Here is a 14,457-nt window from a genome sequence, read left to right as displayed (position 1 = left end):
ACACTTATCTGTTTTCTAACTCTGTCGTATTTGCATTCTATTTCATTTCACGTTAAATCATCGTCTCCACTTCCCGCAGTGTGAGTGTAAAGTATTTCATTTACAAAGAGACGGATTTGTTAAACTGCAAACAGTACACACAAATGTCACCGTGTGAATACTTGTACTACATCTCTTCAAATATGTGTGTTTACTTCTTCCTCTTTACAGTAATATCTCAGTTTCATCTCGTCTTTCTTCAAGGTTTCACTTCATCAGACTCGCCGTTAGAAACCTCCAAGTTCAATTAGAAAAATCACCATTTTTTTTGTTTTTTATAACAGTTAATTTAAACCAGACTGCACGGGAGAAATCAGCAATTCTGCATTTAGTGATTTCTTTCTTTATGTCTAACTATTCTTGCCTCCTTTAAATACAAGGTTTAACCTCATCAGACTCATTAGGATCAATTTCACAATCAATTGTTATTTAGATGTCTTTGTGGGTATTATTTTATTTGACTCTTCAGAAACCACCATGGGAAAAATCAGCAATTCTGCATTCAGTGATTTCTTTCTGTCATAAAGTCATGACGTGGACCTAATCAGACATGTTAGGACCACCAAGCTCCATTCGAGAAATCAAGAAATCAATATTTGTATTTACTTTAGATGTGGTTATAACTACTTTGTCTTCTTTTCAATTCAAAGTTTGATCCCAATTAGACTCAAAGAAACCACCAATTCTACATTTATAAGTTTCTCTGTGGATATGTACTTATGTACTCTACTTTTTCTAAGAGTTAACTTAAACTCATCAAAAACCACCAATTCTACATGTTGTGTTTTCTCTGCATCTCCATTGAACTCAGCTGTTATCCAATAGAGTAGAAAGGAATCTCAGCTCACAGTTTGTTGGAACAAATCTGATTTAAGTTCATATTTATGAATCTACTTAGCCTACAGCAGCGTTTCTCAAAGTGTGGACCTCAGGCCGGAATCGAACCTGGGTCCTCGCGGGCGTTAGTGGACTGTTACAGCTGGAGACTCGCAACGGCGGTGGACTTTCACAGCGCCGGATCCGCCGGAGCCTCGCAACGGCGGGTGTTTGCGGAGGCGGGTGCGGTGCCGGCACAGCGGCGCTGTGAAAGTCCACGGCCCACCTATGTCAGAGCCAGCGGCCTACCAAAGGCAGCGGCCCACCGGGAAAAGTCCAGAATCTCCCAATGGCCAATCCGAGCCTGCTCACACACACACAACTGAAACCCAAATCATTTACAGCGTTGCAGTCGGGAAGAAAAGCAATGTGGAGTGGCACCTCACCACTTCACAAGGACTTTAACCGTGACACTTTTCGAAGTCCCGTTTGTGTCCCCCCACTTTACAAATGGGCCTATGTTTATTATAATTTTTTAACGCAAGCCGTCATCGCCACGGAGGAGCACACAGCCTCTGTGAGCGAGCGAGACAGAGAGAGAGAGAGAGAGAGAGAGAGATAGAGAGAGAGAGAGAGAGAGAGAGAGAGAGCACACATTTATCTATTTAATATAGCCTAGGTGTATAAAATAAAGTAAGAAATCATTCCAATGTGTGCTATAGAACAGTAAAAAAAAATCAAAAGTTTAAAAGGGGAGTGATTAGTAAAATATGCATAAATAAAAAGGAAGAATGCTAACTAGGTAACATAAGATAAGAATAAACACGTTTAAATGATTTGTTATTGGTTTTGATCATATTCTAAAGATGTTTGGATTATTGAAAAGTATACAGCTCCCTTTCAGTGTGTTGAGAGCTGTATCCATGAATTCATTTTTGGCTCAAAGTGCACCAGATTGAGGCATTTCACTTCAACATTAAAAAATAAATCTTCCCGGGGGAGCATGACCCCGGACCCCCCTCGAGGAGGTGAGGTCCACCCCCAAATAAAGCAGGCTAAAATAATTAAATTGCATACATTTTATTTTCGTAAACATTGAAAACGGGTCCCACAGACCCAAACAGCACACAAAGGTTAAAGGTCAGCATATAATAATGTTCAAATGTGCTAAATATATACACTGCAAAAAAAACTAAAAAAAGAGGAGTAAGAGTAGCTCACGACTTGTTTTATTTTTTGGAAGTAGCTCTCACCCTAAAAAAGGTTGGAGACCCCGGTTATAGAACGATACATTTGACAATTTTAAGCTTGGCCTACCATTTGATTGGAGCGATGAGGAACAGTTTGAGAACCACTGGCTTACAGGAACATGCTAACACGTGTTGATTTAAGGCTTGGCCACTCCAAGTGCATGGTGGGAATTATGTGTGTGTTTGTGTGTGTGTGTGTGTGTGTGTGTGTGTGTGTGTGTGTGTGTGTGTGTGTGTGTGTGTGTGTGTGTGTGTGTGTGTGTGTGTGTGTGTGTGTGTGTGTGTGTGTGTGTGTGTGTGTGAGTGTGTGTGTGTGTTGGCGGCCTGACTGATTTCTATTTGTGCGTTTAATCGCGTGTCGTTCCTAATTAGTCCGAGAAGCGGTGGCTCGATGGCTGCTGCTGTCATGCTGCAATTACCAACAAATTAGTCTTTATACTGAGGGGCTGCACACACACACACACACACACACACACACACACACACACACACACACACACACACTCTGGACCGTGTGTATGTTAATTAGTACGTTCTGCGAGGTGTTCAGGGTGTGAGAACGCGTTGTAAACGTCAGCCCTGCAGCTGTTTGTTCTGCTCGACAATAATAAGAGGCATTAAAACACATAAATAATAATAATAATAAAAACAATGAAACCCTGAACGCTCCCCGCTCAGCAACATGTCGGGCATTAAATCACACACACTCATCTGAAGAGAGGGGAAGCATCTGGTCCCTGAAAGCACCCAAAGCTGCTCCGCGTGGTGCGTTCAGGCGTCGGTAAATCTGGGGGTTTCATTTCTAATCTGATTACTTTCAGTGCATCTGATGCGGAGCTGTGTTGGCCTGATTGGAGCGGTGGACTCGCATCTTTGAAAGGACTCGACATGACTCAGAGACGTGGACGGGACTCTTTGAGTAACGCTGTAAAACAGACCGTTTGCCATCAGGATGTTTAGGAGTTTGTATGTCCTGATTAAACTCTGCTGTGGTGCATTCAGGGTTCAGGATATCTGAGTGTTTCTGCTCTGGTGGTGTCATGTGATTCCTCTCAGATCCATTCACCTCACGTTAACACAACAAGAAAGGTAGCGGCAGATTTGTTAAAAGGTGAAGTGATTTTTAAAATGTAATTTGTTGAATGAATCTGTTTTGACGAGTGACATTAATATGTGTAATTAGTGTTTGTAATCATATGGTTCAAGTCTTTTATGTTGTCATTGAATGAATACACCTCCTGTCTGTGTGGTGCATTCATGGAGACGTGAAATGGATGGTTTCTCCGATGGGATTTGGTAAACGCTGCAAAACCCTTTTTATCCTTCATTTATTTATCAACCTCTGTTCACTGTGGTGCATTCAGGGTCCAGTAGATTACAGTTTGTCAAGTGACCTGCTGTAAGACTCCTAAGATTTAGCTTTAGACACAAAGTCAAAAGGGAGAACATTCAACTCTAAATGTCGTCATAAAGCTGAGAAAATGCAGATTTGATTGAAGGTGATTTCTGTCAGTAATGGTGCGTTCAGGGTTCAGCACATCTAAGGGGTCTTCCTGGTGAAAGAGCTGCCTCCAAAAAAAGGTGTATTTAGGGAAATCATTTTCAGTCTCTTGTGCCGAACTCTCAAAGATTGATTTCATCCAGAGGAAGATTTTTTTTGTAAATATTTATATATTTTCACCTCTCAGGATTGATGAGGAGTCGAAGCTAAAGCAGCTGCAAGATTTCACTACTCAGCTGTTTCCACACACACACACACACACACACACACACACACACACACACACACACACACACACACACACACACACACACACACACACACACACACACACACACACACCGGCCCATTAGCCCGGTCACCTGCTCCTCTCAGACGAGGTTAATTGTTTGCAGGTTTTTTTTTTGCTGCTTGTGATTAGAAGCCGAGAGGCGTTCAAGTGCCGAGGTGTAAAGTAACTAAGAACATTTACTCAAGTATTTAAGTACAATTTGAAGGTTCTTCCAGTTCATGCTACTCTGTACTTCTCCTCTCCCACAGATGTTGTGGCTATAAATCTCCCCGTGGTGCATTCAGGTGCATTTGCTTACCCGCGGTACGGAGAATAAAACTAATCCTTATCCTTCATGTAATCAGATTACCTTCCACTCATGTTCAGAGGCTTTTATTTAGAAATGTGTTGAAATCTCTGGTGTGATATGAAGATGTGAAACTGAGGGTTTTCACACTGGGTGAACAGTGCTGGGAAACTGACAGAATATTTAAATGTTGTATTCCTCAAACTCTCCGTGTTGTTTTGGCACTGAGCGTACATTTTTATTTTTTTATTTACGACGTTTTGACATTTCTACCTGCCTGGTGTTTTGTGGCTACATCTCTGGTGCCTTCAGGGTGCAAGAGTAAAACTACTTACATTTGTAACCACATTAATTCCAACTCATTTATTATATTATGGCGGGAAGGTGCTCTGAAAAACCTGAAACACTGACTTTAATTAAATGTATTAAGTCAACAGATTTCACATAACTGCATTAGGTGAGTTGAAAGTTAAAGTATTAACCCTTAGATGCATAAGGGGGTCTTGTTTGACCCGGCGAGGTGGTGTTCTAAGAGTATCTTTGTAATTACATATATATTTCTCAAAAAACATGTTTTGGATATCAGGCAATTCAAATTTAAATTGTATACATTTTGAGAAATTGTAGTTTTTGTATTTCTACCCCGAGCTTCCATAAGTGGGTCAAAAATGAACCGCATGCATTTTCTATGGAATTTCATTTTTTTTACCAAATGTAAAAACAATGTCTAAAATTATAAATAGTGAAAAATTAAATATAAAACATTTCAAGTGTGAACCAAAATATAATACTGAATATTATAGAATTGATTTTTCTTAACCAAAATGACAAAAATGGCATAAAAACATATTATTCTAATACGGGTCCTTTTTGGCCCACGTATGGAAGAGAGTAGGGTCCAGGCGCTCTAAGGGTTAAATAAACATTATTAGGTTCAACTTAATATTATTTATTTCAACTAACCTTTATACAGTAATGTGAAATCTGTTGAGGCTTGTCAGTGTACCTCTCACCGTGGTGCATTCAGGGTTCAGTAAATCTGAGTTATCGTTGTGACTCTCTATGATAATTCTCTTTTAAGAAAACCATGAAAAATATAAAATGTTTTCAGAAAGCTGTAAAAGTTAGTTTCCGTAAATATTTGCTTTTTTGGTTAAAGGGGCGATCTCCAAATGTCTCTGTTGGCAGGAAATCATTTTGAGTCTCTCGTGTCGAACGATCTTCACATTTTTTGAAGACGTTTTGAAATGTTTCGTGTTTGGTGGCTAAATCTCTCCTGAAACACAAGTGTTTCTCAGAATCATTTAAACTGAGAAACTCTTTTATTATATTTAAAGCTGAAGAAAAAATTAATTGCCATTTCTACACGGTAGCTTTGTGCATCGGACAATAACACCTTTGAATCTTTTGAACTAATATCAGTCTTTTATTAGGTTTCAAGCTGCCGTCGGGTAAGACGTCTCTCAGGTCCGTCGCTGCCAGAATCTACGGGTCAGCGGATGAAATGTAAAAAAAATAACTGAATGTTTTCAGAACGCTGTAAAAGCTGCAAAATTAATGCACATTTTAGCTTTTTTGTTAAAGCAGCCACCGCCTTATTTCTATGTTGGCGGGAAATTATTTCCAGTCCCTCGTGTCGACTGTCTTCACATTTTTCTGGGACATGTTTTGACATTTTTACCTCAGATTCAGATGATAAATCTCTCCTGAAATACACATCTCTTTCAGGTTCATTTCAACAGAAACCCAAATGTTATTATATTTAAAGCTGTATTTAATTTTGTCTTAATCTACATTATTTTAATTAACACGTTTTGACATTTTTACCTCGTGTTTTGTCCAAATCTCTCCTCAAACACAAGATTCATTCAAACACAAAAGTCTTCCATGACATTTCAAGCTGTTGTCGGATAAGACGTCTCGCTGCCAGACTCCACAGATCACCGAATGAAATCCCACTAACCCCCCCCCCCCCCCCCGCCCTATGTTACGCCCCCGGGAGGCGCCGGGTGGAAAACCAAGCGCTCCCCGATGATTGAGGCGATGACGATTAGAACCGCCAACGAAGAGGAGAAAATCCCCCCGCCGACCATCATTCACCTCCTCCTCCAAACCTGGACCCCCCCCCTGAGAACCTGGACCTGTAGTTTACAACCCCCCCCCCCCCCCACACACACACACACACACACACACACACAAACACACACCCTTTAACCCCAGAGGACAAAGATAGGGCGTGGAGGGCAGGATCACTCACTCGGCTCGCTATTTTTCAACCCTATTTCTTTTTTTTCTTTTTGCCTCTTTTCTACAGGAGGGGTCGAGGGAAATCTGTCCACCTGAAGAAGCGTCAACAAACACACACACACACACACACACACACACACACACACACACACACACACACACACACACACCTGCCAACACTGCAGGAAAAACCTCCATCTTAAGACTTTATTTCCGTCTGTTTTTGTCTCCCATGAATGTGATTTAATCCCGAAAAAAATAGCAGAAATACACACACACACACACACACACACACACACACTCTCTCTCTCACTCACACTCACAGGTATCTGAATGAACACCTGAGTGTCCTCGTTACAGAAGACATGTTATGGAAGCTAAATAGCCCAAAAGATGTCCGCATTGATCCGTGCATTGTCCCGCCTCCACTCATCACCTCTGCCTCTCATCGAGTCCTAAAGCTCCGCGTTTCTACCTGAAGGAAGTGAGACTCCACTAATCAGCCGCTTTAAGGGCTTCATGCAAAAGAGCTTCAGGGTCACTTTTAAGAATAACAACATGTCTGCACGTGCATCAAGAAACTGATCCTTCAAACTAAAGAACTCAATCCTAAGAACAGACACTGACGGCAGCTGCAGACGCTGTTCAAGATGCAAATATGGACAAATAGAAGATTATGAAACAGTTTGAAGAAGATAAAAGTCTCAGGCCTCTGAGGAGGTCCTGAGATGCAATAAGTCTGTTTGATATATTTACATGTTTTAAATGTGTCCTCTGCATGTTTTCACTTTGAGAAGCATCAACACTATTACAAGCATCAAACTGATATCTTTCCTAAACGCTGCACCACGTCTGTTTTGTAAATTTACATATGAGCATTTATTAGAGTAAGGTTTCAAAGTGAGTCCTCGACATGTCTTCTCTCTTTTGAACCAGATTTCTGTTCATATATACTTCCTTCTTTAGAGGAGCATTAGCATGAATACACGAGTTATACTGAAGACATCCTGAGAGGAGATGCAATAAGTCCGTTTTATAAACACTAACACTATTACAAGCATCAAACTGATATCTTTCCTAAACGCTGCACCACGTCTGTTTTGCAAATTTACATATGAGCATTTATTAGGTTTTAAATTGTCTCTTCAAATGTTCTGTCTCTTGTTATAATGTACTTTTTAAAGGAGCATAAAAACTCTTAAACAAACGTAACACGAATGAACTCTCTCCAGAAAGCTGCAGTTCGGTCAGTGGAGGTTTTGCTCATTGGATTTTCTTTTCACAAATGGAAATTCAAAAACTAAAAACGAACGGATATTTAATTTTCGTTTTAAAATTGAAAAAGCTAAATTGAAATACGAGGTGTTTTTTCTTTATCATGGTCAAAAAGGGATTTACAAAACTTAAGAAACGGGATGATTTTCATTTTCTACTTTTCAAAACTAAAACTAAAATCACTAGAAAACAGAAACAAAAAAAACACAGTTTTTTTCATATTCTGCTACCGGAAGTTACCTTTCAAAATAAGAGCGCAGACGAGGTCAGAATCCGTGTATCTACGGTCCATTTGTTTTTCTTTATTAATCAAGTAAAGGGAAGAGCGTCTGAGAGGCCTCTTTGCTTTTTACTCACTAAATGCTCACATTGTATTTTTATCACTCATCAAAGACACAGAAAACATGCATTATGTCTGGAGGGGGCTGACAGAGGGTTACTCACAAAGTACACAGTAAAAGTACTTCATTTTATTTATTTCAAACTAGTACCGAGTCCAACAGTCAGTTTCATTAAAAACTTGTGTTAAAAAATATTTGTATCACTCGTTGAATATAGCAGGAGAAATGAAGAGCAGCTGATTTGAAAAGACAAAGTGGAGAGACGCGGAGTGACCGCAGAGCAGAGCCGCTGCATAGTTTACCTCTCCTAACAATGTGGTCCATTTCAGAGGCTCATTATATTCACAGCCTCAATAACATCCGTTCTCTGGGCTCAAAGTGTGTCCTGGCCGTTCTCCTTGTGATCGCTAAATCCCCCTTGTTTATAATAACCCCGGTCCTTCAGCTTCAGGACACTGGAGGGACTCAAAGTGTGATTTCAGAAAACGAGTGCTTTTGTTTTGAAATCACTTCCGTGAGTTTCGTCTGCGATCCATTTGTGAAAAGAAAATCCAACGACCAAGACATCCACTGACCAGCTCGTGTGTTTTCTTTGAGATATTCATGTTTTCTTACATTATTAGATGAAGGTTTCAGATCCTTTACATGTTTTCTCTCTGCTGTTCAGTTTCCACTTGAGTTTTACAAAAACAGCATGAACACTAAAACAAACGTCACTCGAGAGAAATCATCACAAGAACCTGCGTTAGGTCTGTTTGCTTTTAGAGTTTTATATGTTTTCAGACGTGCATTTATTAGATGTAGGTTTTAAATGGTGTCCTGTTCATGTTGTCTCTCCACCGTGCACGCTTCACTTTAAGAAGCATCAACACTAACACAAGCTTTAAACGGATGAAATCCTCCCAAATCACATTAATAATGATCTCACCAAGTAAAACACACATGTCTTCACAGCACGGCAACAGGAAGTCATGACCCTCACGAGAACTCTGTATAATCATTTCTGTCGTTCTGTCTGCTCAAACCTGTAATAGTTATTTGTCTTGCACCAAAAAACCAACGCAGTGACGTCACATTCCTCGCCTATAATGATCTGTGTTATTCCTGCAGACATAAGTTGAATATCTGAAAATAAATAATATCCACGCCGCCTCAAACGTGTCTCTGTGCAGATTCAAACTGAACATCATCCACTCTCTAATTCTAATAAAGGCATAACAAGTGAGGAAGATCATTCAAAATAAAGCACAATGTTTGCACGTTTTTGAACACAAAGTGCGACTTGCACGCGCGCACACACACACACACACACACACACACACACACACACACACACACACACACACACACACACACACACACACACACACACACACACACACTCACACACAGGCGTGACCTCTGACCTCACACACCTCTCACGGAGCCTCTTAAGCTCTCACAGGTGGATTGGAACAGACTGTGAGCGTGGACACTCTGCGCTGAAATGAAAGCTCTCTCTTTGTAAACCCGGTCATTAAGCGAGCAGGCGGCCGAGCGAGCAGCGTCTCCGTGTGCGGGCGGAGAGCGTCCAATGAAACGCCTCGAGATGAGCTTTCAGTCCAAGATATTTGGGATAAAAACTCAAAGAACTGAAGATTTCTCCACAGGAGTTTCTAGTTGTTGCGTTCATTGATTATATGATGTTTCTATTTCCAGCTCATCAGGATGAACACAAAAAATAAATGTTCCTCTACTTTATATATTTAGGTGTCTATCCTGTGACTCCTCGAGGCTTCAGGACGCGAGCTTTCATATCTGTGATGTTTGTGATTTCAGTGAAGAGCTTTCTGTCCTGGAGAGAGCGCGGGAAACAAAGTACAAGACTCACGGAGAAAAGCTCCAGTGTGTGTTCCCACCGCTGACTGACACACACACACACACACACACACACACACACACACACACACACACACACACACACACACACACACACACGGTCAGATATCAGAGCTTCATTGTTTTAATGTCTGCAGAGAAATGACCCGCTCACAGCTGCAGAAACACGCCTCATCTTCCCTTAAATAAACACCTTAAAGAGGCTCAATCCCTTAAATAAACCCTTAGTACAAGTTGAACAGCAGAGGAACATTTAGCTTTGAGTTTAACCTCCAAAGCATCTTTTAGACTGCATGTATTACATGAACCTGTTAAGCCCTGCGCCTGTTGTTCCGCTCTCAGGCTCGAGCACCAACACATGACAGATCTTCTCTTCTGAAAGGGGGAAAGCATCATCTTTAACACTTCCATGAATAAAGCAGAGGAACATTTACTCCAAACAATCAAGTTTAGTTTGAGATGTAGCTTTGAGTTCAACCTCCAAAGCATGTATTACATTAAGGCTCCAAATGTCTGCCTTGTTATTCCATGTTTTCCCCGTCAGAAGTGTTTCCTTTCAGACGCTGACGTTTGTGCAGAAACACACTTTGCTCTGTCTCACATTAATGTCACAGATCTTAAACACGTAGCAGACTAAGCTTAACGTCTCAAAGTCTTCTGCTGTTCTTTACTCTTTTAACATTTTGTATCTTTGACTTCGGAATCATTTAAATGCAAGACTTTTTGTAATTTAACGCCCAGAAATAATGTGAGTGATGCATTATTTTAAATAGGACTGTTTCCCTCCACATTCTGTGATATCTAATGCACTTTGTCTGTTCGACATGAAGGTGACACATCTCACATCCTGCTCTGACTGATGAGACCGCAGAGAGATCGCTTACTAACGCGCACACAGTTATTACAGATATATTTGTATTTAGTACCAATATCATATTAGAGGTTAAATGAAATGATGTTTTGAAGACAACATGTCTGCTTGCAGCTTCTGAAGTCTGAACGTGTTCTGCTTCTCTTGACTGCTCTGAGAGGAAGTGGCTTTGCAGGAAACATGTCAATGCAAAGAGGTTTGAACAGAGCTCCATGAAGCACGGTGTGTTCTGCAGGAGAGCGCGTTCCTCTGCAGGTTGGATGCGTGCTGATGGGAACCAGGTGTTAGACACGTGGTTCTCATCAGAGCTTTCGAACCTGCACACTTTCTGAATGATGCCTTGTTCAAATGAGATGTATAACTCTCCTTCTTCCAGTGTGTGTTTCCGAGCATCTGGAGAACAGTTTGATCGATCTGTTCCTCACAAAGGATCACATTTCACCTGAGCTCACCTGCCCTCTGCCGCTCAGCAATTAACACACACCGGCTTAACGGCACATTCAACCGGTAACTACGAGATGTACAAGAGGCATTGTCATCTTTCAAAAATTAAATTAAATGTTAAATGTAAAACTCCACATGTATTGAGTTGTTATAATTATGGATTTTGATAATTCCAATTCCCGCTTTTTAAATGAATATTTCTATAATTTGAAGACGTTTTGAGAGCTTTAATTTGTGTGATTTGGATTCAGTGGAAAGTGAAACTCACGGAGGTCAAACTATAATATATCTAATTGCTGCTAATGCGTTTGAATTAAATCCGCAAATACAATTACATTTATTTCCTGTTTATAAATAAAATAACGTTAAAAATCACCTTTTGTTATTCTCCCACCGCCTGAGAATAGAAAGTAAACGATGTGTGTGTGGAGCAGGAGCAGCAGTAAATACTGGTGTATTCATTAGAATTAAACATCTGTTAAATCCCCGTTAAATGGTCCTAAAGAAGCCCGGAGAACACACGCGTGTTTCGGCCGCGTCTCCGCGCTCCTCTCGCCGCGTCTCTGCCGCGCGGGATACATTTTTGGGATAAATCGGTGTTAACGTTAATTCAGTTTGACTTTCTGGTGTGTAAATGTTTGTAAGAAGCGAGGGGGGGGGGGGGGGCTCCGGGTGATCAGCGGGCTGCTGAAGGAGCCTGATCCCGCCGGAGAGGGGCTGCGAGGCGGGGAGACGCGGCTGAAAACACCCGGACGATCTCTCTGACGTTGCGGTTCAAATCCTGATTGACTTCTCCTGGTTTTATTATTATGAGGTCACTTTTACATCTGTTTGAAGAGACACTTTATTCACCCTTGCTTTGAGGAAATAGAGGCGCACAGATCCATCATGTCCATCTGATGCTCTCTGAAGTTTGCATTAGTCATTTGAAATCCTTTAGTTTGATGTCTTCTCATTTCTCTGATCTAACTCAGGATGCTTTTCACTTCTGTGTGTGTGTTTCTCCTGCAGGAGGCTCTCAGGACTCTGAGCTGCTCTAATGTTAAGGAGGAGAGGAAAGTGTGTTTCAGTACTTCCATCCTCCAGATAAAGGTTTGTCCTCTCGTTATGAAATCTAAGATCTACCTAAAGATGTGTGTAACTTGCTGTGCAGTGTGTCCTGCAGCGTGCACACCCAGAGCTTCTAACAGTGCATGAGCCAGGAGGAGATGAGAGGAAATGCAGAGTGTTTTCTCGGGGATATCTGTACCTCTGCGCCGCTGTGTTGGCGTCCAGGATCCCCGCGCCCTGCATCCAGGACCGGACCGGGGTCATGCCGGTGGGGAGCGGCTCCTCCTTCATGGTCAGGGCCCCCCGGGGGAGGCTGTCCTGGATGGAGAACATCAAAAACCTTCTGGGACTCTTCACCAGAAACAAGAAGAAAGAAGAAGAAGAAGAATAATCCTCCCTGCTGTACCAGACACTCAAAGCCAAAAGGACCACCTGGATTAAGGTGGAGGAAAAGCGCTGCAGAAAGGAGGAGGAGGAGGAGGAGGAAGAGGAGGGGAGGAGGACTCCCAAAGTACCGGGTCCTGATCCAAAGAAGAGCCCGGGATCCCTGTGGGTTTCTCCGGGTGGTTTTTTAGATCCCAGTGTTCAGAGCAGTCCTTTAAAGCTGGAGTTAGAGGAGGAGACGAGAGGGGGGTCTCCAGGGGGGGAGAGGCGAGGTTCAGCCGGGAGAGGAGAGCCTGGCGCCGGGAGAGCGAGAGAGGAGAGCCGGTGGAGGACGAGGAGGACTCCCAAAGTACCGGGTCCCGATCCAGAGCAGAGGATCAGAGGCAGAGAGCAGCCGAGCAGGAGGAATGAAAAGTGGGATAAAAAAAACAAGGCAGCTTCAAAAAGGGAGTCAAATGAAATGATGATCAAACAAGAGGGAGGGACGGGAGGCTGGACGGGGGGTGGGTGGGGAAGAGAAAGCTCATCCCCCCCTCCCTCCCCGGCTCTCTATGGCTCCCTCTGTCCCGGCGGAGAGCTCCTTCTCCCGGGGTCCGGAGCTGCGAGGTTCCCCCGGGACCTGGAGCAGAATAGGGGGCGTGGTCATGCCCAAAAAAGGACATTTAGTTTGCATATCGGTCGCACCTCCAGCGTGTGATTGGTGGAAACAGCGCGTTGCGTCATCGCTGTTCTCTAAATAAGGGTTTCCGCGTGTTGGGCTGCAAAAAGAAGTTGATGAGAGGAAAAGTGATTCATAAACATTTCATTCCACAGGGTGACATGTGGACTTCTGTCATGGTGCAGAGAACCCGTCATTAAACCTGTTTTATCCAAAGATTGATTTCACTGTGAAACTCTGAATCTGGATTCCTTCCTCCTTCCCTCACACACTTCCTACAGATTTGGGGGGGTTAACTGGTTTCATGTGGAATAATCTCCCCTGTCATCCCGGGCTGACTGACACAAGCGGCGCGTGCATTTGGCACCATATGACACTCTCTCACACACACACACACACACACACACACACACACACACACACACACACACACACACACACACACACACACACACACACACACACACACACACACACACACACACACACACACACACACACACACACACACACACACACACACACACACACACACACACACACACACACACACACATACACAGGCCTCGCATCAGTAACACAGTAACAGGTCCAGTCACACCGAGTCTCTTCTGTCTCTGGTCATCCCTCTTGATGGTTCTTTTTTTGGGGTGTTTTTATTTCTTGAATCTCCGGCAGTCATTTTTGTTCATGTTCGTGGCAGGAGCAGAATTCCTCTAATTAAGCACAAACTCCAGAGCAGCATGATTAAATATTTATCCTGCTTTAGCCCTAACCCTTCCTCCAGGGACACAGAAACGTCTGGAAAGCTGGAACATATTTCAGTGCGTGGAGAGAAGAAGTCAATGAGATGTTGGAGAGGAGGAGGAGGAGGAAGAGGAGGAAGAGGAGGAGGAAGAAAGCAGACGGCAACAGGCTGCAGTTATTATTCCACACATGATGAACATTGTTCTTCAGTGTTCAGTGGAAAGGCTTCTGGTAAATACAGAGCTTTCAGTTCGAGGCTCAGTCCTTGAAGAGTCTTTCTTCACGGTGAGGTGTGAGTCTAAAGCACACATTGAGGCCAGAGTTCACTCACTAACATGTTTGCATTTAGGTTTATCTCAAATATAAATTACTTTAGAA

General features: G+C 42.5%; 1 protein-coding gene across 1 annotated transcript in view; it reads right to left on the bottom strand.

The window, feature by feature from the left end:
- LOC307031185 (transcription factor COE3-like) overlaps positions 1–12,866 on the bottom strand; it is a 33,289-nt gene extending 20,423 nt beyond the window's left edge. Inside the window, exon 1 of the mRNA XM_079668065.1 lies at positions 12,490–12,866. Within this exon, the coding sequence (XP_079524191.1) occupies positions 12,490–12,623 (134 nt within the window). The 5' untranslated portion in view covers positions 12,624–12,866. The remainder of the gene's footprint in view (positions 1–12,489) is intronic.
- Between the last annotated feature and the right edge of the window lie 1,591 nt (positions 12,867–14,457).

The sequence above is a fragment of the Notothenia rossii genome (assembly GCF_949606895.1).
Source record: "Notothenia rossii genome assembly, chromosome: 3".
In the NCBI taxonomy this organism is placed as follows: domain Eukaryota; kingdom Metazoa; phylum Chordata; class Actinopteri; order Perciformes; family Nototheniidae; genus Notothenia; species Notothenia rossii.
The sequence above is the reverse complement of the archived record's forward strand: the minus strand, read 5'-3'. Positions and strand labels throughout refer to the sequence as shown.